Below are 27,403 nucleotides of genomic sequence, written 5' to 3'. Positions count from 1 at the left end.
AACGGAAGTGATTGTAGAGCATGTTTAATGCCCACAACTTGAGTTTTAATGCTTCATTTATTTCAATTTTTACAGAATGATTGCTTGAAGCATGGAGGACACAGAGGCTACATTGTAAGCTTACCATACAGCACTGCATGTTTTTACTAACTATTCATTCACTTAAGGGATGTATGTATTAATCATTATCTGTTGCACTGTTGTTATACACCCTGTCGCAAACATTGTTTTATGTCTCAGTTAAAATTGTGATCCTCTAGTATGACCTGCTAGGCTATAGATGCGGATGCACTGGTAGGAAACAATATTCATGTTGATTTTATTGATTGTTTTATACTGATATTCAAAAAGGTGTTTACAGTGTCTTGTGTATTTAGAGCATTGGAATGTTCCCTCCCTTTTTGTTACTGTGGTGTGGGAATATTGAGCATTCCTCCAAAAAAGGACAATATTTTCTGGTCATGTTTCTTTAAAAGTTGAATGCTGTGGGGACCCCCCCCAAAACACATACACACACACACACACACACACACACACACACTTTCTCTCCACTGTCCTATCAATATAAAAGCAAAACACTTTTAAAAACATTAAGCCTTAAAAAAAAACATTTAATAAGGAACCAGGCAAGCCACTGTTTTACTGTTGTTAATGTGGCAGAAGTGCCATTGTTCTCTTGAAGTGGGTCAGGGCTTTATATAATTTTTGGTGCCTCCTAGGGATAGGCAGGCATCGCTGGCAGCAAAACCTCTGACCTAGACAGGCAGAGGTTTTAATTGTCGCCTCAACCAGGTATGTAGCAGTACCATTCTCTTTTTTTATGTAGCCTATTTATTTATGAATATAGGCCTCCTACTACTACTACTACTACTACTACTACTACTACTACTACTACTACTACTACTACTACTACTACTACTACTACTACTACTACTACTACTACTACTACTACTACTACTACTACTACTACTACTACTACTACTACTACTTTGGGAGTCGTGGCCTACTGGTTAGCACTTCGGACCTGTAACCGGAGGGTTGCCGGTTCGAACCCCAACCTAGGCACGGCTGAAGTGCCCTTGAGCAAGGCACCTAACCCCTCACTGCTCCCCGAGCGCCGCTGTTGATGCAGGCAGCTCACTGCGCCGGGATTAGTGTGTGCTTCACCTCACTGTGTGTACACTGTGTGCTGTGTGTGTTTCACTAATTCACGGATTGGGATAAATGCAGAGACTAAATTTCCCTCACGGGATCAAAAGAGTATATATACTTATACTTATACTATACTACGGGGCAGCCATGGCCTACTGGTTAGCGCTTCGGACTTGTAACCGGAGGCCGGTTCGAACTCTTGTGCCCTTGAGCAAGGCACCTAACCCCTCACTGCTCCCCGAGCGCCGAGCGCCGGGATCAAAAGAGTATATATACTTATATTGTACCTAGATTGCACCAGGAGTTGAATAGAGTTAAATACTTTAAAAACTGTTTAAACTTTGACTGCATCGTTAGTGGTCCTACATCTCTTAATGCAGGGTACCCATAAGCTCAAAGGCTCACAAGTGATTGCCCACCAATACAAAACCTGTCTGCATCTTATGCACCCTGCAGGCATATGCATCCTGTCTTTATTTACAAGGCTGGCATCAGAAATCTATTCTTCTAATCCTCCTCCTATAGCGGAATTTTATTATATACAATCAAATTAACACTCACAGGATACACTGCACACATATGGAACACCACACAGGCATATGATCAAGCCTAATGCCTCTGCAGTGCTTATTAGGGGATAGTCAAATCCTTTTTGCTCGACACAAGCACGTCTTGTTTCACCTCTGTGGTTTTCACAGGGATGACAGGTCCTGTTATACAGCCCTCAGGCCTAGTTAAGATGCTTACGACACACATGGGTATTGCCGCCATCACATAACACCCAATTACTGTCATCTCTGTAGTCTGTCAATACTGTGGCACCACCAAAGCTAAAGGAACATAATGTGTGACACTCTGTGATAATTGCACAGTGGATAAGACCAGCACTTCACCACAAGAACATTGTGCTGCAGAGTTCAATAAAAGTGCATCCATCATCACAAGCTTTTATTAGTAAATGAAAATTTGCCATGTAGGTCACGTACACATTTTAAGCACTGTGGAAGGAAATATTTCTGCTCGCCTTTGAAGTTAAATTGGGTGACACTTATAATGAGTTATGAATGAACAGTCATATGAGAAATGTTCTCTTCTTATAAGCCATAAATCACACTGGTTTTCCCATGTATTACATGGTCAGTTTTGTTATATTATGGGCCATTTGTCTTGATGTATTCATCTCCCTGCTTATTTCCCTCCATTGGAAACAGGATCCCTGTTTCCACCCAACACAATGAGCAACAGTATCTGCGTGTGAAATATCCTAATGCATGGTTGAAATATGGTTATATCAATTGTTGGAAATGTATGCGATTCCTCACTCTAAGCTCCCGTCTTGTCTGTTTCCAATTAGTGGAGTATGTGAATACAAACAGGATGAGAGAGCTCATTTTTTGTTTTGGCGATCAGAAACGGATCGTCAAAGGCGTAAAGTTTATAGACATTAAAGGTGTGGCCAGTCCACATTCACTAATTTAATGGCGCGATTATGTGATCAAACATCGGGCGCTTGGCGCAAAAAGGTTGTTCTAAACCATGCTTTACTAAAACCTGTTTGTGACTAGCAGAGTATAGCCTACACGCATCTGCACTCGTCTATTATCTGATGTGCTGTGCTTTGTATGCGTCCTTCACTAGACCACTGACCAGGTTTTTCTTGGTCAGTGGCGTAATGATTTTTAGAAGGTGTAAGTGAGTGTTTTTTGGATTATGCGCCAGACCACACCATATGTTGCTAATTACCACACCCCTGGGCTCAAGGTTTAATAAAAGTTAAAAAAAATGTGCCACTAACTGGGTGTAAGATTAGAATAAGCTCTGCGTTGTGCTTTGCGCCACCTTGCACCGGGTGCAAGATAGGGGCCCATATCTTTTTTTCACTAACTTTAATTAGCATACAGCTGTAAGCTCAGTACACATTAACAAAAAATATGTGCATCAAAAATGTATAAACAATGTTACAATGTTCATGTGGGTGGTAGAGCCAGGTGCAGACAGCACCTATAGTAGTAGTCATAGTAGTAGTAGCAACAACAACAGAAGCAACATCAGTAGCGATAGTCATATATTTTGGCTATCCTCAGCCCTGTATGGGATGTTTTGTTTTGCAATTGAATTCTAAATAATGTCTGATAATTCATGTAATTAATATAACACACTACAGGGACTGCACAGTGTTCCGTGACGAGTCTAATTCTGTGTTGATATCAGTCATAATGGAACACACCAGCCACAGTACACACTCACAGGGATCATGCGAGGATCAAATTATTGATCTGTTGTCTTATCTGTCTTGAGACACATTTCTAAATAACCCAGAGCAATGCTCAGGAATATATATCGCTCAAAAATAATTATCTAGAGGCTGACATTATAGCCTCAAGTTATAAACTCGAATGTTTTCGATGCACTGTTTTATATATGCCAAGGAAAAGAAAATATCTGAGATATCAAACCAAGGAGAAACTGTTTACCAAGGTAATGACAAAAGCAAGTTGGAAATGAAGTAAGAGGTGGGGGGGGGGGGGCGGTAGAATGAAAAATGATGCATTAAGTTTGTCAGGGAACTTCAGAGAGTGGCGCTGGAAGAAAATAAGAAATGGACCTTTCCTCCAGAGACGAAAGAATACAGGAGAGGAGAAGTGGAGAAAAGAGGAGAGGAAGAGAGAAGGGGAGGAAAAAAGACAGGAGATGAGGAGAGCAGAGGAGAGGGGAGGAAGAGAGAACAGAAGAGGAGAGGTGAAGAGAGGAGAGGAGGAGAATAGAGGAGTGGAGGTGAGGTAAAGCTAAGAGGAGAGGACGAGATGGCTAATTACTCTCTGGCAGTGGCCCCATCCACTGCCTGAAATCACTCAGCTCCTCATTAGGATCTGCTGCCAACACGTGCAAACTCTGCCACGCTCCGCCATCGCTCCTGCCCCCACGGTCAGCACCGCTGCTGCTGTGCCTCACAGGACTCTAGCCGGGGCAGTCCATCTTATTGCTAGGGAGTGCTGGGAGCTCTTGCTTAATTGTGGCAGTAAATAAGTCTTGCCAGACTGCATTTAACATGAGTGGCCCTCATGCCCCTCTCCCCTCCCTTCACTGATCCCGCTGTTCTCTCCTGGCCCAGGCATCAGGCATCGACTGTCCACGCAGCAGGCTCTTGCTGCCCCTGGTCCAACACTTAATGAATTTCCTGCTGACGGACACTGCTGACATCGATCATCCCTCCATCAATGTCACTTCGCCAATAAGCCTAGCCTTGATTATCTGGGATGGAGCTTAGAGTTGCTGCTACTCTGTTGAAGACTCTAAGCAACATTTTCAGTCATTTCCTTGCAGGCCTTTAGATAGTGCCTATAATGCTTGTAGGTATTACCAAGCTGTGAATGCAGCATACTTTAAGAGTTTGTGGTGTTTGATTATGTCTCTATGTAAAAATCTCACTATCATCCTGAGACACCCATGCAGCAGCCTCCAAGCCTGTATCTGTACCCAGTCTGCCAGCCTGCGCAAGTCAGTGCATTATGCGCCGTCACCATGGAAACCGCCATTATTCACCTCTCTTTTTGTATGAGCAGGTAAATGGAGAGGAGCCCTCTGAAGACATCCACGAGCCGGCAGCTCAACTCCATTACCTTAAGTGAATTCTCAAGGAGGACCCACAAGGACCCGGCTTGTGTGAGAGTGTAAGTGCTGGACAGCATGTGTGAGCCTCTTCCAAACCACCCTCTTCAGCGCCTAAATTGCATTTTAATGTAAGCAGAGACCTCAGCGAGGACATCTTACTGGACCACCATGTGCAGGGTTATGGGTGGAGTGAAAACATTTTTTACAGCCAATCAGATGGCCTGAAATCTTTGACTGGTTAAATATACATTAGTGTCGCTCCAGTGTCCGTTCCTTGGAGGGCTTGTGCTAGTTAACCATTCCACATACTTTATATCAGGGAGTTGAGGACTGTAAGCTGAATATACAAATATCATCACTCCAGAGAAATCCACCTATTTCACTTATATTCTGAAAAAATACATATTAAAAAAATGCAACAGCTAATATGAGAACATTTTTGAGCACATTTTGAAAATTCAGCACCTGACGCATTGCCTACAAAAGCCCAGCGGGGTGCAGCGCTCTGGGGAGTCCACTAATGTCATGAAAATGAATCCTTAAGCAAGCCTGGCATGCTTTGTCCATCTGATTAATTCTCTTTACTCTGCTGGGGCTTTACCATCCTGGCGTGACAGTGATCTGAGTCTTGTGGGGCTTCAGAGAGACAGAGAGAGAGAGGGAGAGAAAGAGAGAGAAAAGAGATGAGCGACATTGCTGGGGTGTCTCACTCACGACTGTGTCCCTGTTGCTGCTCCGAGCAGCACCTGGCCCTCGCTCACTGTCTCCCACACAGACACAAAGAGCGCCGTTCTCAAAGCAGTGGCAGAGCACTCTGGTATACTGGGAGCGACGCCAGCAATCAAGCGCTCAGTGTAGTGCAAGTACAAAGGCTGTGACACAGTGGACAGGACCGCTCTGATTTACATCACAAGTTTGTGTTAGAATGGCTACTGAGGCTCATCTTACTGATGAATTTCTCATTAGGTTCATAACATATTCTGTTTAAAAGCTATTATACAGAGAGCAACCTCTCAGTATACAGTACATAATTCATAGGTACATTATTATGAATAGATGGGATGTGATACTCAATGTAAAATCGTAAGTGTTTTGGCCCAAAAAACACATAGAAATCCTCTCAGGTTTAGGTCACGATTATCATCAGAAACACAGTCATGGAATGGATTTGTTTAGAGTTTTATTGACCCAAATGCAGGGTAAAAAGCATACACTAGGACAGGGTTTAGGGGGAGAGGCAAGCTGGAACTGTTGCAGGTACTTCAAAAGACTGAAAACACGTGGTTACCACAGATTTAAACATGCAGTAAACTTCCATGATAGGAAAAATACCACCCCCCCCCCCTCCCCACCGCACACACACACACTGAACATATTGCACAGTTCACTTGCTCATCCTAGGACACCCCCTCCCCATCTCTGAAATAGCACACCAGGTTGGAAATACTACTGAGATCCCAGCACACAACTTGACTCAGCACTCAGACAGCATTAAACACTCATGTCAGTAAACATAAATCTTTTTTTTTTCATTTTCCTAAAAGGGGGCAGTGGGAGGGGTTGGAATAAGTCCTCAGACATCCATTTTCAGTGTTCATCCACACTGACAGGCCTACGTAAGGGCAGAAGTCTGTGTGGTGTGGCGTCTCATTAGTTGGTCCAGTGACTGAGTGGCGGTGCGCTGTGCTGGAGTCAGCCCCAGGCCTGGGACTCCCTGCTAATGGTGCGCTGTTCTCCTCCTACAGCCACAGCGCCTCGGTGAGCGCCAACAGGAGGCATCAGCAGGGGGGGACTTCAGAGAGAGATGCTGATATACAGTCCTCCGAGAACTCATAACACACAGATAACAGTGGGGTAGAGAGAGAGAAGAGGCACACTGCTTGCATTTACCATTTCAGTTAAAATAATGGTTCTTAGACTTAATAATTCCTTGAGGAAATATATGATTTTTTCTTCTTCATGCAGCTGAAATTAATGAATAAGTTAAAGCAAACACATTCGTAGATAATTTCCAATTTACTTAAGTCAACATGAAGAGCGTTTGTGAAGCACTGATGTAATTCACTATTCGTTCATAGCACATTTACTCCATTGTCATTCTATACAAAGTCAACGTCCTGTCTGTTTTCCCACTCACTAAACTCAGAGCCTTATCCTGTTCTCCCTTCCTCTGGGAATAGTTTTAAAGGAACCCGTACCAACTCAGAGAGGCACTGAAACACTCATTGTTTGAAGTCAGTATGAGAACACTGGGACATCTGGGCAAATTCTACAGTTCTTGGGCGACAAGAGCCTCTTCATTCTCGATAAGGTGTAACTCATGAGGGCTGGAGTTAATAATAAATTGCTGATGGCAGTGACAATCTGAATGTAATGAGCTTATGGGCCATCATCTTCACAAGAGGAAATGAGAAAACTTTTTAAAAGTCAGCCCGAAGCTTCATGAGCTAAGGAATGACAAGAATCCAAATGAGAGGAGAGTTCCTGAAGCCGTGGAATGGCTGTGTGCGAGTTGGTGGCGATGATGCAGCAAAGATAAAAAAAAAAGATTTCAAGAAGTCAGATAAATAATCTGCAAAATCTAACATGTACAATGGTGGGTACAGAACAGTACCCTATATCAAGTATGTGTGAGTATAAATATGTAAACACTGTCTGCTGAGTTCATCACATCATTTAACTCAGGGAGTGGTTTTATGTTCATGATCATCTCAAGTAGTTTGTATGGAGCCCAGGAGGTGACATTGAGAGATTTGTTTTATATCAAGGGAACGTTTCACTAAAATGTACTTCATTTTACTAACAAGTGCGCTCATTTTACAAAAACATGTGTCTGTTATCTTAAATCCTACAAGCTACAACCTAATGTTCACAAAGCCTAAGAACTGGATAAAATAATTGGATAAAATAATTAATATCAGCACACAATTTAGTAAAACAAGTGCACGGTTTAGTAAAATGAAGTACAAATAAATCTCACAATGACCCTTCCCATGCTCCGTAGGTTTGACACTGAAAATGCTGTGAAATAAATATCATATGCAGTAGTTACATTATCTCAATTACACAGCAAATTTGTATTTCTTGTATTGATAAAAATGTTTCACCATACAGTACAACATATACTGGTACCACTCTGTTCCTGTTTGAAACAGGAACCGCTGATCAATGAATTAGCCAGAGAGGACATAGGACATGTCCTTACAATGGTACAACTGTTGCATTCTCTTTGTCAGACAGGTACATACAGAGAGACTCTACTGTGCAATAGAACCACTACAGCTTTCATATAGAAATCATCCTTAAAAAGACTTTCCTTGGAACTCAAAAAGTCTGTCTGAATAAAAAAGGACAGTGTGAACTCCTTGGTACCTATGGAGGCTTGAAAGTAAAGAACAGAGGTTTACAATCAGGCACATTTGTACTACCATAAAGCACTACAGATGTTTGTCAATTATAAGGGGAAACAACAATGAAAAAAAACATAAGAAGTAAAATAAGCTTGTCTTGAAAATGTACACTGTATTACGGGGCTATCTTGTTACAGAACAAAAAACAAGTCGGATCTTGCAGGACTTAATCAACATGCGGCCATTGTTAAAATAGTTCCTCAGACGCTTTCTGTTTAGTCATACATTTAGCCATTAACTGAAATGTTCACTGAGGATACTGAGTGAGAATCTCCACAGCATTAGGCCTCAACAGGAAGTGAGAACAGAGCAGAGGAGAGGACGGAGGCGGGAGTGAAAAGAATGAGCTACAGCGTAAAGTCCATAGAGTCCAGAAAGGTCATAGAAAAAAACAGCCACTGTACAATTGCTGTCACAACACAGCTGAGCCTGTGGACACCAGAGGGGGAGGAGAGTGTGTGTGTGTGTGGGGGGGGGTGTTAAGTCTGATGAGGAGGAGGCAAAGTGTGGGAGGGCAGCCACGGGACGACCTTTAAATATGACAGCCAACAAAAACAAGAAGCTCCTGCACCGATCAGAACACCAACATGATCCGCTTTAACAAAGACCCCTCTGACCTTAGAGTTTAGAGTGTATGTGAGTGAGAATGTGTGTGTGTGTGTGTGTGTGTGTGTGTGTGTGTGTGTGTGTGTGTGTGTGCACGTGCGTGCATGTGTGCCTGTGTGTGTGTGTGTGTGCGCGTGCATGCATGTGTGTGTGTGTGTATGCTGTATGAAAAAAAGCTCAAAAAAGCAAAAGGAGAGTAGTTGGCTTTCTCTTCCCTTCTTGAGCATTCGTCCTCTGTCACACCCCTCGGTCACCCCACCGTGTTGGGCCTGGATGGCGTCTGGAGGTGTGTGTGTTATTCTGGGGTGGTGGCGATGGAGTTGGGGGTGCTCCTGATGAGGCACATGGGGGCGATGGCCTTGTTGCTGTAGTACTCCACAACCTGCTTGGGCACCTCTGCCAGGACACACTTGGCCAGGGCAGCGGGAGACGCCTGTTAGGGGAGAGAGAGCAGTCATGAGGGACCGACTGTGAAGCTTAATGTAGATTAACACACACACACACACACACACACACACAAATACACACACACACAAATACACACAAACACAAATACACACACAGTCAGATATAGAGACATATACACACACACACACAGACACACACAACCACACACACAGGAAGAGGCTTAGAGAGGATCGAAAAAATGGTGAAATGAGACAGATGAGATGCTATTTCTGTCAATTTCTGAATGTGTGGGTCAAAGCCAATAGGATAGAGAAGAGCACTCGTGGACCAATGGAATTACACCAATTTAGGATTTTGAGGCGATTAAGAAGTTGTAATTTTTGGCATTTCACAAAATTAGGCCTGAGTCTTAGGGACAATTTGCAGAGAGCCTCTGGCCTGTTGGGCTATCAGTGCCTAGGGCAGGTTGGATAGGCCAATCTGTCCAGCCCCATCACTGGCGGCGGTCCCACCCGAGGCTAATGCTTTTCCTCAGAAGCTCTGGAGAATTCGGTGAGAGAGAGCTAATGCACTGACATGACTGGAACTGACGTAGTTTCATCATCCTCATTCACCCTTTTACTCAGCCTCACCTGGTGAGTGAGAGAGAGAGAGAGAGAGAGAGAGAGAGATGGGGGAAATCAGAGGAGATTCATGGTCAATCTAGGCGAGGGGGCACACTGACCGTTTTGAAGTCTCTGAAGGGGACGAACTGCACAATGTCCCTGAGGACGGGCTCGCCCTTGGGGGAGCGCAGAATCCCGTCATCCCCATCCAGGATCTGCATGTCGGTGAAGTCGGCATTGCCCACACCGACGATGATGATGGACAGTGGCTGATAGGATGCGCGGACGATAGCCTCACGTGTGTCGGCCATATCTGTCACCACTCCGTCGGTAAGGATCAGCAAGATGTGATATCTCTGCGAAAGAAAGCCACCATCAGTGCAGTGCTCTTCTCAACATAATGGGACTTGAATCAATTCTAATCAGCAGTGAAAATATGCCTGTTACAATGAGCTCCCACGGGCTGAGGACGATAGACTCAGTATGTCAGCATGTAGAGAAGCATGCCATAGAGGCTGCTGGGCTAAGAATAGACTTCCTAACGTAGATTGCTGGACCCCGCACCCCTGGGGGGTGACCACACTGAGTGAATTCAGTCCTGAATTCACTGCATTGATCCTGCCTGTCTCATTTACAGAAACCAGATCACTTCTGGGGGAAGGGGCAATCATGAAGATTAAATATTTAATGAAGTCAATCGCAAGGATGAGGCGGAGGATGGGGAATATGACAAAGCCTGGAGGCGTGAACACCTTCTTGCCATCTTAGATTTACTCAAGGACAAACATTTGCCTTTGAATTAGCCTCAATCCTCCTACCTCATGTACCATATCCCTGCAGTGCATTGTGCATGCCATCAGTAGCATATCTGGTAGAGTGGGCTTCTTATTAGCCTGTGGGGCTTCTCCCAGTCCACCTCCCAGCACTAGCTGCCTGGGTACTGGTGTGTGTTGGTCTGTGAAGGACACTCACTGAGGCGTCTTTGGTCTCGTCCCCTGCTGCCAGCTTGGCTATTCTGTTGATGATGGGTGCCACATTGGTTGGCCCATAAAGCTGGATTTTGGGCAGGCAGTTCTGGTAGGCTTCCACCACGCCTTGGATCTCTGATCAGACAGAGAGAGAGAGAGAGGGGAGAGGGGGAGAGGGGAGAAAGAGATAGATAGAAAGAGAGAGAAGGAGAGAGAGAGAGCATACACATCCGTTAGTTCTGCTTGCTTTCTGCTAAGCACACTGCTGTTGCTCACACACCACAGTGGGCGGGGTCGGGCAACAATGCCAGAGTAAGCAATTTTGGGATCAAAGCATCTGAGAGAGAGGAGAGAGAGAGAGAGAGAGAGGAAAGAAGGGAAATAGGGGAAGGAAGAGAGAGAGAAATCCTTTGGGAACGAATTAAGATTCAAAGAAGGCCATAGATTTCTGTCTCAATGCATTCCCTGGTGAGTGAAGTTTCATAGTGGAAATAGCTTCAAAAGAGATGTATTGAAAGAGGGACTGTTGAGGAAACTTCCACGTACATGCACTGCAAAACCAAATCATCATTTATCTACCTTCACATTCATCATCTTCAGGGTTGAAATTGATTGCAAAGTCATGTGATACCTGATGGCGCAGAGAGAACACAGTAGAGAAAAATAAGAGAAAGTCAAGATGAAGATCACTTTCAACTGGCTTGGTAATTGCTACTGTCATTTTCTAGGGATATTTGGATGGACAGAAAAGTTAGACAATAAGAGACAACCTGTCAAAAATCACCACATATAAAATGATTATTTCAACGGAAATGAATAATAGCTTGGTTTAATTAAAACTTCATCCTCAAATTACATTGTAGCTGCAGTCATAGGAGTTTAATAGTTTCCACTCAGCCTTGCATATTTTGCACCAGCTTTGCATATTTTGCACCATCTTCGCATATTTGCACAATTAATATAATAATGTATTTTATTTTATATACCGTTGTAATGTACAGATTTATCTGAGATGTATTGATATTGTAATGATGTATTTGATTAACGTTGTAATATATTGAGTGGACTCAATCTCCCATGATGCCTATATCTGTCACTTCCTGTTTGATGCGCTGCAAGTTTTTATCCTTTCTAATGCTTACAAGAGTTACCTCAAGTTTTATAGTGCCTTATGTCCAACTCAACAACATCCTCTCTTGGTCTACAAGCCGGCAAAAGTGGTATGTTACGCTTTGTTTGGTTATTGTTTTAATAACGTTCAAGGTTGTGTTTGTGTTTATGAATGTATGATTGACTGTTGTATGTTTTGTCTTGTTTGTGTAGTTCTACGTTGTTTGTTGGAGAAAATAAACATCAGTGTTAAGAACCTGGCCTCGGATTTGTGACTAAGGGCGGCATATACATCTAATTTCATGATACATAAACCAATAGGGATACAATCTATTTCCTCATGGGCTAATTGCTGAGCCCATACTGTGCTACTTCGCAGAGAGACAGACTTTGAAATTCAGGATGAGTGTCCGCAGACGAGCAATTTACTGTAGCTTTAATTTAATATGGGAAGTCAATTGAGATTTCAGCTGGGACTCCGAACAAATGAGCTGGCTGCAGATAATGTTTCCTTAGCCTCCCTCCCCTCCCTGACCTGCCACCGCCTGACTGCGTGAGGGCTCTTCCCTGACGTGCCTCTCCCACAACCCTGTTCATTGTTTTTCAGTCTGCGTTTCCCCAGGGCTCTAGTTAATGTCTGCCGGCTCTGTTTCAATCTCCTTAAACAAACACTCTTTCCCAGGAATCAAATCTTCTGACAACCGGCTGTCAACACAAGAGATGCCCTGCATGCTGAGCCATAGCTTCGCTTTTATTTTCCCCGCCAGTCAGGGCTGTGCTTCCCCTCGTTGGCAGGTTGGCATTTGGGGAAGCAAAGCGCGGCGGGTAAAAATAAACTCATTTAGGAGTTTAAAAATGTAAGGTTTTGACAGTGTGGATCTGTGTCATAAAGAGTGGCATACTAATCATGCACCCACAGCAAACTCTATGGAGACTCAGAGAGCGGGCAAAAACTCTAGCAGATAAGAACCCATTTATAATTCCAAAAGCCATTAATAATGGAGAAAGCCAAGGACTAGACTAGACAAACAAACAAACAAAAACGAATGTTTTCAGGACAGTCATCGATAAACGAAAATACTGAAGACTGGAAGAAAAAGCTCACCTCATAATTGGGTGGAATTCTTGCACCAAATCCCAGAGCAGAAAATCTTTTGTCGCTGTTGTGGAGAAAAACAACAGACAACATAATCAACTGTGTGTTTTCAGACACTCTGAACAAGTCATTACAGCTACAGAAACCTCCACCCAAACCCAGCATACCATGCTGTTGAATTATACTGATCCATCAAGGGTGGGTAGAAATCTGACAAAAACAGAAAAATGAAATCAAAAGAGGGAGAGATAGTAATATACGGGGGAGGAAAAAATCGAGAGATGGGCGGGTGCGACTGAAAGAGAGCATGAAGGGTAGAAGGAGATGGAGGTAAAAACAGAGCGAGAGATAATAAATAAGTCACAGTAGGGCTGCGCTGCCTGTTGGGAGGATGTTGGCGGCACACGTCTAATCACCCAGCATGTTTCAGCTCAGGGATCAGCTGGGAGCAGAGGGGGAAACTACGAGCCCCGGCAAGGGTCAGCGCCGCAGGGGACACTCAGCGAGCGAGCGTGATGCACACTGTCACACCCACCACAACTAACACAGGCCCTCGCTGGCCAGGGGGAGATTACAGACACTAAACAGCAGGCTTCAGTTGTTGCTGTTGTTCAAAGTGCTTGGAAAGTTCTGGGCTTTTGTTTTCCTTTTATTGCTTTGGCTGTGCCAATATAGTTGAGTTCAATATACAACACTAACAATTTATATAATAGGAAGACAGAGGAAGGTCATTAGTGGACCTGCAGGGTCCATGTTCTTTTTTTCCTACGTGGTTTGAAGAGCCCCCCTGACTCTCTCTGTCACACCTTTTCTCTCTCTCTCTCTCTCTCTCTCACATACACTTTCTCTCTCTCACACACTTTTTCTTTCTCTCTCTCTCTCTCTCTCTCTCTCTCTCACACACACACACACACACACACACACACACACACACACGCGTGCACACACACACATTATATTAAGACTATTGCTGATGTATTGCCTAATTTTCTTTGCAATGTTTTTTTTTCCTGTTTCCTGTTTTGTTGTTTTGTTTCAGACATTTCAGAGTACTCTTTTTCTCGGACTGAGACAAGCATGGCAAAGTCGCAAATAAATCTCCAGCATTCTGCAATCTCAGATAACATCTCCATAATGGCGTTTCAGTTTCAGATGTTAACAAGAGCAATTACTGTTTAATTGGTTTACTGTAGAGAGTGGAGGCAGAGATGAATGATACAGCGCTGCCTAACCGCATGGCCACGGGAGGCTTAAATCAGCCAGGGCCGGGAGCGAGGGATGGAGGGAGGGAGCCGGCATCCCCAGCGAAATTTTTTTAAAGCCTCCCAAACTTACATAACAGCAAGCCTCACTAGTGCATTGTGGGACGGCCTCTTGGTGCATTAGGGCGTCCTGACCGTAATAGAATTTATTTAAATGAAGTGATCAAATAAAAGTCACGATGGACATGAAACATAAACCCAAAGCCCGAATTAGGAATAAAACTCCCAGTCTGTTTGATTTTGCTTAGAGGGGATGGAATAAGATGGAAGCTAATGAGCATGTCAATAACCGCTATAGGAACTAATATGAAAAAAGAAACGCTGCAGACAACTGTGACCCAATCCACACATACAACTTTGGTCACACACATACACATACAACTTTGGTCTTTAGAATTGGTTTAGAAACAGACGAACGATGACACCAATTCGATCTCTCGTGCACAGACATCAGAGTCATTAGTGCAGATTACATGTCATTACAGACTTAACACATCCCGGTGATATGTGGTGTCAGGGAGGGCGGTGGTAGCGCAGTGGTTAAGGAGCTGGGCTAACATGCAGTAGCCTGAGACATTCCTGCCATCCACTGTTGTGCCCTTGTGCAAGGCACTTAACCCTTGTATGACATATACTGTATACTGTATATATCACTTTGGATAAAAAGTGTCTGCAGAATGAATACATGTAAATGGTGACTGAACACCCTCAAAATATCACAAGTTGCTTTTCAAACGATCATGTATGTTGAATGTGGTTAAAAGTTATATTCAGTTAGTGTCATCATGACATCTGCATGCGCACACATAAATAAAGACAATCACACAGAATCAAATCAAACCAGAACTAAAAAGTACTTCCACACTTTTGAAGTACAATTGAGCATGTGTGTGGCACAGTAAGGAGGAGAGAAATAATAGATCCCTCTTCCTTTCCATTACCTGTACCAGAACAAGAGACAAGAGGCTGTTTCTAGAAGCTCTTATCAACTTGTCACAAAAAGAGAGCTTTTCTGTCTTCCCCAGATTGCCTTTAAAACAGTCTCTCAGAGCAGCTCTTTATGGCCTCTTAGGAGATGACCACAGCCCCTGTAGCTGCTGGAGGGAGCAGCAGAAAGGCCCTGTGCCCCACTGGAGAGGATTTGTTGGGCTGCTGTAAGACACTAATCCAGCTTTTAATGAAACCCCGCAGGACATAGATAGGGAGGAGACACACACACACACACACACACACACACACACACACACACACACACACACACAGACACACACACACACTGTGGCAGCGGTGAGGCTTGAGGGAGTCAGCGGAGACGTGTGGAAGTGGACACACGCAAGTGGGCAGGACACGCACCCAGCTGCCTGAAACCCATTACCTCTGACAACTAATCTGAACAAATGCACAAATAAACTGCATCAGGAGTCAGCAGGGGGCTGCAAAGTAGTTCATTGTTTGAGGGTCACGTGACTTGTGGGAAGGTGAGTCATGTTACTGTGGGCGTCTGCATCTGCACATCAATCCATCAGCCTCTCGGTGGAATATTCCGGGTGTTAAACACCTCCAGCTAGCTCCATCACAACTTTAACTATGTGTGAGACTGCCCAGACCTTTCTTTTCCATTTCACTCTCTTTTACACACACACACACACACACACACACACACACACACACACACACACACGTACACACACACACACACACACACACACACACACACAGAGAGAGAGAGAGAGAGAGACATGGAATAGACTAGATTTACCCCTATGGACATTCTGGTGGATGGTAAAGTAGTCTGGCTCCAATGTTGAAAGAAACATTATTTGATTGAAGCTAGAATGAGATCACACATGTGAATCTGATAAATGAAATCATCAGCAGTAAAACAACTGAAACTCAACTGCATATGTAATCAGAATGATCTGCCCAAGCGTAGACGTTGTACAGTCAACAGGGAACAAACCATTGAAAGAACGATTTCAATATTTCACTGTGGGTGCTGATGGCGTTGAGAGTGTGCTTGATGTACTGTAGGGTCCAAGCACAATGGTCTTCATGCAGTGTTCTTAAAACACGAGAGAGCATCTGTGAAGCACAGAGTGTGAGCTTGGTGTGTGAGCAGACACACACACACACACACACAAACACATTCATTCAAATGTGCTCTCAGAGAGTCAATCACAGAGAGGCGATTTTCGTCATTAGTATGGACATCCTAATTATGAAATGTAACCCGACTGAAAAGAAATAATAATACAGGAATCACTGTTAACACAATGTACTTTCTGGATGCATCTGGCACACCGCCTATTTTTATGCAGCTGGATCTTAATTTTGATTGAGATGATCTGCAGTATTTAAAGAAAGCGTATTTTTTTCTGAGGCACACAATAGCCATTTTATCACTGTCCTGTCCTGACTGTTATGCTGCTGGATTTGAGTGGGCTGTATATGTTTCTACTTCATCTGCTGCTCATGTATTATTTCTGTTCATTGTTACATCAAAGGCTGCATTCTGCTCGGGCATTCAGGCATCTACTTCAATGTGTGAGATTCATCAAATCCAGCTCGCTGCTTTCCTTAGAGAGCATGCAGTATATATATATATATATATATATATATATAAAGCAGAGTTCGCAAGTCTCCCAGATTATCCACAGGCAATTGTGGACCACGGAGATGAAGAAGGAAGGAGATGAAGTGCCCACCTCCATGTCTGATCTGAAGTGTTACTGGAGCACGCTTGTTTTTCTCTTCCATAAATAGTGATCCTGCCACTAACGTGGAGAGGACACTGCTAAGGTCACATCAGGAGATGACACACACACACACACACACACACACACACACACACACACACACACAGTTTCTCCTTCCATGAGGACAGTTAGTGTTTGGTCTGTCTATTCAGGTAAGGGTTATAGGGTTCATTAGTGCTATTGCTAAGGACTCCTGAAGCACACAAAGCAACAAGTGCCCTGCTGTAGTTCCCTCCACATAAAGTTAGAACTCTTTGCATTGAGTCTGTGAGCAGTCTTCCTGGAACTCAGGAAGCAACTGAACTGTTTTGTAAAGCTCCAGTGGCTGATGGATGGGCCTGCTATTAGACAGACCTAATATTAGATTTCTCATTTATGTCTTGTGCATTTGTCTGACTGGCAGACCTCTCCTTTGCCAAATTTAATTTTTGCATCCCCTTCACAAAACACTGTAGCATTTACAAAACATTTGTTTCAAATTGGTGCTCCTACTGCTCCCGCTCTTACACTGCCTATACGCAGCTATTCTATCCACTGTCCCACTACATAGTACACCATCCACTTACCTGCTGGAGCACTCTATAGTGAATAACTAGGCTATAGTGATGTTTCACTCTATAGTGAATAACTAGGCTATGTTTCACTCTATAGTGAATAACTAGGCTATAGTGATGTTTCACTCTATAGCGAATAACTAGGCTATAGTGATGTTTCACTCTATAGTGAGTAACTAGGCTATAGAGCCTTTTCACTCTATAGTGAATAACAAGGCTATAGTGCTTTTTCACTTTATAGTGAATAGGGTTGGGTATCGTTTGGGTTTTATCCGATACCGGTGCTAAATCGATACTTTTAAAACGGTGCCGGTGCCGAAACGGTGCCTGAACCGGTACTTTGTTTTTAAAATGTTTTAAATTAAAATGGTCTAAAGCATGAATTGCTTTTTTTTTATTGATAAGACAAATTTGAACATGAAATTGAACTGTTGTATTCAATTTACTATCAATATCTCATTAATAATATATTTAAATGTTAAAACAGCTTGCCATGCATGCACACACAATAGTAAGCTCTGCTTTCAAGTTTACCCAGTGTAGGCGGTTTGCCATAACGTTAAATGTTAAAACCGCTTGCCATAAAACTGCCAGGCCATGGACAACGACGCAAGCAAGCTAATCTAACAGGGACTCTACTTTCCAGTTAATGGAAACCCATAACACGCAGTAGTTTTGAACATGTTAGTCTACATGTCGGTGTTGAAGTGTTTAGATTCCCAGCGCTAGGCTAGTAGGCATTTTAACAGCAACTATGGCTATGCGCTAACACCAGTCAGCTGAGTTTAATTAGCGATAACGTACGGAGGTTTCGTAGCCTCTTTGACAGCTCAGTGACATCAGGTATGTAACCTACATATTTATGTTTTTGCCAGCTAACTTTTAACATGATCTTCATATTCATTGTGATGCTATGGGCCTCATGCACATGAAAGATTAATATCATGCCATTATGTTGTTTAACACACCGTGAAATAAAATTGTCACCTTACAACTTTGCTGATAACATTTCAAACTAGATGTACCGCATAGCGGTACAAAATATGACCGCCGCTCAGTCCTGTACATCCGTTCCGCGAAAATAAATCACACTTCAATTTGTCTCCATATTTTACTCCATCCCCCACTCTTGAAACTTTTGTGTATGCTTGTTTGGCATGCCTGAGTGTGTGTGTGCGGCTGCACAGAAAGTAGCCTACTGGTGCTGAAAAGGTGAATAGATTGTAGAATAGTCAAAGAAGATGTAGCATAGCCTCGATCTAGTCATTTCTAGAGGGATAGAAGTCACAGACTTATCAGTAAATGATATAAATATGTCTGATCATTATTGTGTATCTTTTAATATAGTACTACATACTCCAAAAATTCATCCCGAAATTGCAATCAAATCGCGACTCTTGGACATTAGAGCAGAACAGCAGTTCATAGCTCTTATAGACTCCATAAATTTAGATATTTTACATCATCCCATTGATCAAATGGTAGAGGCTCTCAATCATGAATTAGGCGCTATGCTTGATAGAGTGGCACCCTTAAAGACTAAAAAAAGGCCCTGTAGCAAACTGACACCTTGGATGAACGAAAATATCCATGATCTAAAAAGATCATGTAGAAAAGCTGAGAGAACATGGAGAAAAACTAAGTTACAGGTTCACCGTGCCATTCTAAAAGAAAAAATAGCAAATTATAATAGAGCTATTCGGAATGAGAGAAGGAACCACTTCTCTAAGGTAATTGCTGAAAACAGTGGAAACTCTAGGGTGTTGTTCTCTACCATTGATAGGCTATTGCATCAAACACCTTTTGATACACTCAGTCAGGCATCCTCTCTAAGATGCGAAGAATTTGCAGACTTCTTCAAAAACAAAGTAATTTCTATAAGGGAGGCTATTGGTAACACAAGTAATATGTTTGATAGTACACCCAAAAACAGCCCCCCAAAATTAAGGTCCTTTAGCACTATTACTCAATCTGACCTTGGTAAAATTATAACTCAAACCGGTTCCTCAACATGTGTTTTAGATCAAATCCCTACTAGATTCCTTAAAAAAGTATATGATAGCTTAGCTCCCTTTATTCTCAAGGTAATAAATACCTCATTAGAAACAGGTATATTTCCAACTGCTTTTAAAACCGCTGTTGTGAAACCTTTACTTAAAAAGTCAAATCTCGACCATACCAATCTGAGCAACTACAGGCCTATATCAAATCTACCGTTCCTGAGCAAAGTACTTGAAAAAGTTGTTTGTAATCAGTTAAATACCTTCCTCAACGAAAACAGTATCCTTGAAAAATTCCAATCAGGTTTTAGATCAAATCACAGCACAGAAACGGCTCTAGTAAAAATAGTCAATGATCTCAGACTGGCTACTGACTCAAACAAAGTCTCAATCCTTATTCTTCTGGATTTGAGTGCGGCATTTGACACCATTGATCATAGCATCCTAATTCACCGCCTTGCGAAGTGGGTGGGTCTCTCTGATAATGCTCTAAACTGGTTTCAAACCTACATTACTGGCAGAGATTTTTATATCAGTCTAGGAGATCATGTATCTGAAAAACATGACTTGCCTTTTGGTGTGGCCCAGGGGAGCTGCCTTGGTCCCCTGCTATTTTCCCTATATATGCTTCCATTGGGAAACGTCATAAGTCAGCATAATGTAAACTTCCATAGCTACGCAGATGATACCCAATTGTATATTTCTGTGGAGCCAACTAACCCAGATGGCCTTTGCTCCCTCACTGCATGCCTAACCTCCATTAATCAGTGGATGAGCAAAAACTTTCTGAAACTAAATGATGACAAAACAGAGGTACTTCTGGTGGGACCAAAACTAAAGCGAGATATTGTTCTTAGTAATCTGGGGAACTTGGCACACCAGGTCAAACCAAAAGTAACAAGCCTCGGTGTCATCTTAGATGCAGAGTTAAGTTTTAAGCCCCATATCAGTAAAGTTACTCAAACAGCCTATTTCCACTTGAGAAACATTGCCAAAGTGCGGCCCTTTTTAACTCAACAAGATGCAGAAAAACTAATTCACGCCTTTATCACTAGCAGGTTAGACTACTGCAATGCACTTTTCACTGGTCTTCCCAAAAAACATCTAAAGAAATTGGCACTCATACAGAACTCTGCGGCTAGACTTTTAACTAAGACTAAGAAGAGAGAACACATCACCCCTGTGTTGGCTGAACTGCACTGGCTCCCTATTTCCTATAGAATTGATTTTAAGGTTATGTTAATTACTTACAAAGCTCTGAATGGCATAGCACCTTCATATATCTCTGAGCTTTTAATATCTTATCAACCACAAAGGAAACTTAGGTCATCCAATTCTAATCTTTTAATCGTACCCAAAGTGCTCCACAAACAAAGTGGAGAAGCTGCTTTTATCCATTATGCCCCCAAACTATGGAACACCCTGCCTCTGTACATCAAGCAGGCGAGTTCAGTAAATATTTTTAAAAAAGATCTGAAAACATACCTGTACAGGAAAGCTTTTAGTTAACTCGTCTTATCCTGTAGACTACTTTTTCAGATTATTCTACATCTGCTGCTATTGGAGGGCGCAGCCAGCCAGAAGCAGATGGGCTCCCCCTATTAAGTCAGGTTCTGCTCAAGGTTTCTTCCTGGAATATGGGAGTTTTTCCTTGCCACAGTTGCCATATGGCGTGCTTGTGGGGGGTAAGAGGGTTAAGGCTGCCAGTCTTATGACATGTCATTTTCTATATTTTTGATATGTTGCTGAGTGGCCCCAGCAATGAAGAAATGTGATTGATAATGACTGACTGACTATTATTTTGTTACATGCTTCAAATGTAAAGCACTTTGAGCTGCATTCTGTGTATGAAAGGTGCTATACAAATAAAGCCTATTATTATTATTATTGTTATAAAACCTTTAAAATCTCTAAACAATCACAAGTAGGGCAGTTCATCACAGTTCATCCATTGCAACTGGATTGATGAAAGGTCACTTACACCTGTAGGCTACATTGTATTTGGGAAAAGCAAAAGGTATCAGCATAATGTTATTTATTTATTTATTTATTTATTTATGTATTTATAAACAAAAATATCTCTGTCAGTTCCATGCCGTTTTCAACAGCTATCAAAAACAAAGGTCATTTTTGGATGGATGGATTTTTTGTGAATGTTTCTTCTTCTACATAAGATTTTAGTCATCTTTAGTTCATGTAATACTTTATTGTCAATGCACAAATTAAGTAACAGTAGTCTGAAACGTTATTGTTAATGCACAAATTAAGTAACAGTAGTCTGAAACGAAATGCTGTTTTACATATAACCAGTGGTGCAAATAACTGACATGTCCAAATGGGCCTTGATGAAATGCGTCGCTAGACTGTTCATACACATTTTAACGGGCCAAAGTTGAAGAGCTGTTGTCCGTTATTGTTCGTGCAAATATAGGCTGATTCACGTTCCCTTGTATTGTGTAACTGAGGTCCATGGCTAGTCTGGCTTTCACCAGACTAAGCTCAATCTTTTAAGAAATCAAAAAATAAATAACGGGCAGATCAGGCTGGGTTCACCGATATTGTTTAATTTTCCGATTGAGATATCCACGCTCTGGCTATTCTAAATGCAAAAATGCATCAGGGAGTTATGACAAAACTGTAACTAACAAACACGATCCTAATAGAAAGCTGTTAGCTTCCCTAAGCTACAGGTAGACTTATAAGGTAGGCCTATTTACAACATAAATTGTCAATAGGCTATGCTGGCGACACAAATAAAATCTCCTTTGGAAACCAATGGCTTACGCCTTACAGTATCAAGCGGACTGAAACTGCCATATCGTGGCGAAAAGTTGTAATAAAATTCACGCAGCTCCATGAGTCAAGGAAAGCGCGAATGAAGTAGCCACTTCTAAATGGGACCCATACAGTAGCTTAAGGTGTGTTGCTAAAGCAGCCATAATGAAATGAAGGTGTCATTGAATACTTCACACACACGTGCTTTTTAATTTCACAGACTACAACTACCAAGCTGGAATCAAAGCACATCGATTCCCTTCTCAAACCCTGCACGCACCTAAAACAAAATAAACAGGCGTCTCAGTCTCACGCATGTATAGGCAAAACTGTATCAGACCGGTGTAACGTTGGTAAATCTTCCATTGCACAGAATGATTTTTGTAGCACGTGCAACAAATGACAGTCGAAAGATACAATTACAGTGCTGCTATCAATTTGCTTGGTATATAACCGCATTTATAGTTTTCTACAAATGCAATCAATCAAATTGGCCTCCATCACTCAACCAACGCTAACGGTAACATTACCTAGGTCCTTATTGATATTATAAGATTAACGTACCTGCAGTAAAAACCAAGCATGTCCGATAAACATCCTCAGATTTATTTCGGCTTCAAGAAGAAATGGAAATTACATTTCATGTGAACATCATCCTATCCTTATTAGACGTTCTCTGCAGTAAACTACACTCCTTGTATGAAGCGTCCATTGTTTTTTCCAACCCACTTTTAACTTCCAACAAAATTACGTCTCACTGCAACGACGCGCCATCTAGTGGACAAACGACTACTTATCGCCAATACTGGAAATGCAGCCATGATGATGATGATGAATATTTATTTTGGCTTTCTTTTAATCCTACTGAATTTGTAAATGTATCGGCCGTTCTAATACCGATAGTATGTGGGCGCCTGTGTGTGTGTGCATGTGTATATGTGTGCACTGCCATCTACAGGCCAATGAGTGTACAGTCACTAAATGTACACATAACCTAATTTTTTTTAGACCCCCCCATGGATGAAATTCTACGAAACTTGGCATACTCACAAAGAATGCCAGGTCAATCATACACATAAAATTTGGTGCAGTTCTGAACATCTTAACTGAAGATAGGGGCGATTAAAGCAGAATAATATTGCATTTTCATTTTTTACCGGGGGGGTGCAAATCACAAATGAGTGATTATGGGCCAGATTGATGTGGGCCCTTGAGACCAACATACCATAAAAGATTCTTCATTCTCAGTGCCACGGTTCAGGTAGTTATTTAGGAAAAACTGCTTTTTTTGCGGTTCGGGGGGCCCAGCACGGGGGGGGAGTGGCCCCCGGGGACGAAACGAAATTTTTCCGTAAAAGTCTAGTGGGGCTACATACCCACCAAATTTCATGTGCCCCGATGGAAGTAGATGACGGGGAAAAAAAAAAAAAAAACTTTGACAATCCCTATATGACCGCTTCGCTAGCTTCGCTAGCTTCGCTAGCGGCGGTCATAATAAATGTCAGCAAATGTCAGCGCATTAGCAAGGATATTGTGTAACGTATAGGCTAGCCTACTGTTGATGTTGTTTCATAGCCTTTTGCTTGTGTGTAGTTAGGCCCACTGCTAGATTTTGACAGGAGCTTGCGATATCGCTTTAAAGTAAGCTCCTTGGGCTCACGCAAACTGTCAAACACTGTCCACTCGCCTGTGTGGTGCACCCCTCTGGTTTATACATCCAGTGTTTATCATATGTCAGCTAACTGTATCCGGATGTGTTACTATCAGAGCAAGATGTTAGAGATGGCGCATGACATGCAGTCATGCCTCCTATAAAAAAAATACATTAAAAACGCTAATAATAAATTAATAATAAATTAATTAATAACGCTATTTAAGCACCAAAATGAGGCACCGAAATCTATGTTGTTATTCGATGCAGTTACTACCGTTTGTGTCGACACCGGTGCCATATTAGAACCATGTTTCGGTGCCCAACCCTAATAGTGAATAACAAGCCTATAGTGCTTTTTACTCTATAGTGAATAACAAGGCTATAGTGCTTTTTCATTCTATAGTGAATATAATAAGGCTATAGTGCTTTTTACTCTAGTGAATAACAAGGCTATAGTGCTTTTTACTCTATAGTAAATAACAAGGCTAGGGCTTTTTCACTCTATAGTGAATAACTATGCTGTATTTTACAGTTTGAGACTATGTAGCATATGCACAGATGTTTTTCCGAGAATAGCACTAGACTTATTTTGCTGCTGCACTACCAAATTTGTTTTGAAAAATAACTTCCCTTTATATGAGTTTTATCCTTTATATTCCCAAAATGGCTTGTTTTCATAGTCATGGGAGCACAGTATAGCACAGCACAGCACACCTCCACTGTTGGCAAGCAGCAGCTCTGCACCTCTGTGCCCACCGGTATAAACAAACCCACTCCATCCCATCCCACTCCGCTCTCTCTACCTGTTCCAGAGATCACCTGGTTTAAATGCTCTCACACCTCCTCAAAAGATAAAGACAAAAAGATTATCCCACACAAGGTAGGTGTTCAACCCTGGAGGGCTTCTTCTTGCCTACATTCTGCCAAGATCTCCAAGAAACACCACAACACACTGCTGCCTGCTCTCCTGCCTGTCTTAGCCATGCGCTAGCATCTGCTTCAGTGCAGAGGCATCTGTAATGCAATAAAGCCATCCGCTATGATTTCTCATAAAACCAGTAGCTTCCCCGTCCCATTAAACATGAAAATCCATTTGTTAAGTGGATCCTAACTTGGCATTGTGCCGTCAGTATAGAGGATCTCCTCTTTGAAACAAATCTAATTAGCATTGTTTAGCCGGTAATTAATGAGTTTCTAAAAGGCGTCTGCCTTGAAAACACCTACCAGCAGCGTGCCATGTGTACATTAGCTCATAAGAACATCAGCAGTATAGAAGTAGGCAAACCCAGAGGAGCTGGGGGGAAATCCAGAGTGACAGGAGCTCATTAAAAAAAGTCACAAGCATTCATTCAGATTTCATAGGCTACAAGAAGAAGGTTGGTAGGTTGGAGGAAAGGAACTGAAAAGTATTTACACTATTCCCACAAGGAAATGTTGTCAACATATAACAAGATTACAGATACACACATGTCATGTCAAGGTATATCACGGGACCAGAGAACATGCAGTTAGGATACAGGTGCAGTCTATTCAGGTAAACACCTCTCCCCCGCCCCCTCATTGTTAGTGTCTGCCTCCCGTTGGCTCTTGTTTGGATGACTGGCTGCTTTGCTGACACGTAATAAGCTCCTGCTCGCTGGCACCCAGAGCTGGGCATCCTGATAAGGCTTTGGCAGTGAGTGTCTTGTCTTCAGCAGGGAGGAGAGGGGCGACCACAGAACCAGGAGGAGAGCAGGAACACGCGGGCACTGGCATTTGATCAGCCCACGCTGCCACTCTCCACCATAGGAAGTCGCTGGCCCATTAGTGACCCGACACTGAAAACAGGGGCGCCGACAACAACAACGGCTGGCAGAGACGTGGGGGGGGGGGGGCCCTCAGGAACACACACACTGTCTCAGATAGCAACGCTGCCTAGAGCAGATTTAATTGGAGATTTCCCCAGTGTCTGCTCGCGGAGTGATGATATGCACTCTCGTTCGTTCACTCCCAGTTACACAGATAAGCGAGATGGTGCCGTAGGTGTTGGCAGAGAGGCACTCTAGTCCTGGGAGAGCCCATGACTGCTTGCCACAACAGCTGTTTATCGGTTTGTTTGCACACCATATGGTGAATACCACATACTACAATAGCCTACTGAACCTTCAGTCCCATTAAATGTTTTGAAATAGTAGCACAGACACTCCATATCTCCCAATTTTGCATAAGTAGTAATCATCTCAGGATTACTCAAGATATCTACCTTCCTTTGGGTCCCTCAGGGAGAGTAGAGTTCAGTTTTCCATAGATGACATGTCTGACAGGAGACACTTTTGAGTCCTCTCATTCACTGATCTATATTTGGAGGCATTTATGACCCTGCATGGCTCAAACCAATATACTTTTCCTCAGAGAATTCATCTGAACCAAATGTCACTCAATATAACAATGTCAAAATCATGAATTCATTTCTTTGATGAAAAATGGTCAGGCACCTATTCATTCACCACTCAGCTGCTGGTCACGCTGGGTCAAGATGTATCTCACATTGGAAATCTTTATACAGAGTTGCTTTGATACATCTCTCTCTCTCTCTCTCTCTCATTCTCTCTCTCATTCTCACTCTCATCTGTATAATTTCTCAGAAGGGATGATGACAATAATGTCATAGTCACATATTCTCATCTTAAACATCTGCAGCTCCTACAGTAAATGGCATGTTGGACAAAAGCATCTGTGTCTGAAGGTAAATGCAGATAAAAGGCACCTCATTTCCATCCCCTTCACTTTCATCTTATTCTGCCTCAGAGATCCAATGCAGTCAGATTCACAGAGTCACCATAAAGGAGGTGATGTACCACACACACACACACACACACACACACACACACACACTTTCTTTCATTTTCCACATGAGAGGAGTGCACGTCCGTGCTGATAGAGATCTTCGGCGTCTCCACAGCACACCGCGGCTCACCTGTCATAGTCCTGGCAGATCTCGCCGACAGCGATCAGAGCCTTCAGGTACTCGTTTGGCTGGTACGGGTTGATGTAGTGAAGGGAGCAACTGTTGCGTGGGTCGCCATTAGACGCAGTGAAATCCACAGCAACCTAAATAACAACAACAACAGCAACAACAACTTGGTCTGAAGAGCATTGATTAGAAGGCATAAAAAAGCCCTGACACGACTCCATGCAAAGATAATTGCTGCCATAACAACAAAAAGCCATTTGCACAATATTACCATTAACCACAATAGCGGCTGCAGTCACACATCATGTTGGCAACAGAGCTATGGTCTAACCAACATAATAATGACCAATTAGATAGAATATGCAGGCTTGTGGGAGATGGAGTGGGGTATTCTGTCTGCAGTCACTCCAGTACTATCTGAATAAATCACTTAAACAGGGGCAATATGGAAATTGCCACAGCTGAGGGCAAGTGCATTTACA

General features: G+C 42.6%; 1 protein-coding gene and 1 long non-coding RNA gene across 2 annotated transcripts in view; one reads left to right on the top strand and one right to left on the bottom strand.

Moving 5' to 3' along the window:
- The first annotated feature begins 24 nt into the window (after positions 1-24).
- On the top strand, positions 25-5,129 carry LOC143125977 (uncharacterized). The gene is made up of 3 exons (XR_012987339.1): positions 25-114; positions 720-792; positions 4,716-5,129. It is a non-coding gene; the product is annotated as an uncharacterized LOC143125977 (long non-coding RNA).
- Positions 5,130-9,075: 3,946 nt separating this feature from the next.
- cpne7 (copine VII) overlaps positions 9,076-27,403 on the bottom strand; it is a 44,040-nt gene continuing 25,712 nt past the window's right edge. Inside the window, exons 10-15 of the mRNA XM_076287857.1 lie at positions 26,925-27,058; positions 12,977-13,031; positions 11,341-11,392; positions 10,766-10,896; positions 9,913-10,149; positions 9,076-9,213 (exon numbers count right to left, since the gene is read on the bottom strand). Coding sequence (XP_076143972.1) covers positions 9,076-9,213; positions 9,913-10,149; positions 10,766-10,896; positions 11,341-11,392; positions 12,977-13,031; positions 26,925-27,058 — 747 coding nt within the window. The remainder of the gene's footprint in view (positions 9,214-9,912; positions 10,150-10,765; positions 10,897-11,340; positions 11,393-12,976; positions 13,032-26,924; positions 27,059-27,403) is intronic.

Source organism: Alosa pseudoharengus, unplaced genomic scaffold (assembly GCF_046254945.1).
Source record: "Alosa pseudoharengus isolate Yale_2024_CS ecotype anadromous, Long Island Sound unplaced genomic scaffold, YU_APseudo_1.1 YU_APseudo_1.1_scf_16, whole genome shotgun sequence".
Classification (NCBI taxonomy): domain Eukaryota; kingdom Metazoa; phylum Chordata; class Actinopteri; order Clupeiformes; family Clupeidae; genus Alosa; species Alosa pseudoharengus.
The sequence above is the reverse complement of the archived record's forward strand: the minus strand, read 5'-3'. Positions and strand labels throughout refer to the sequence as shown.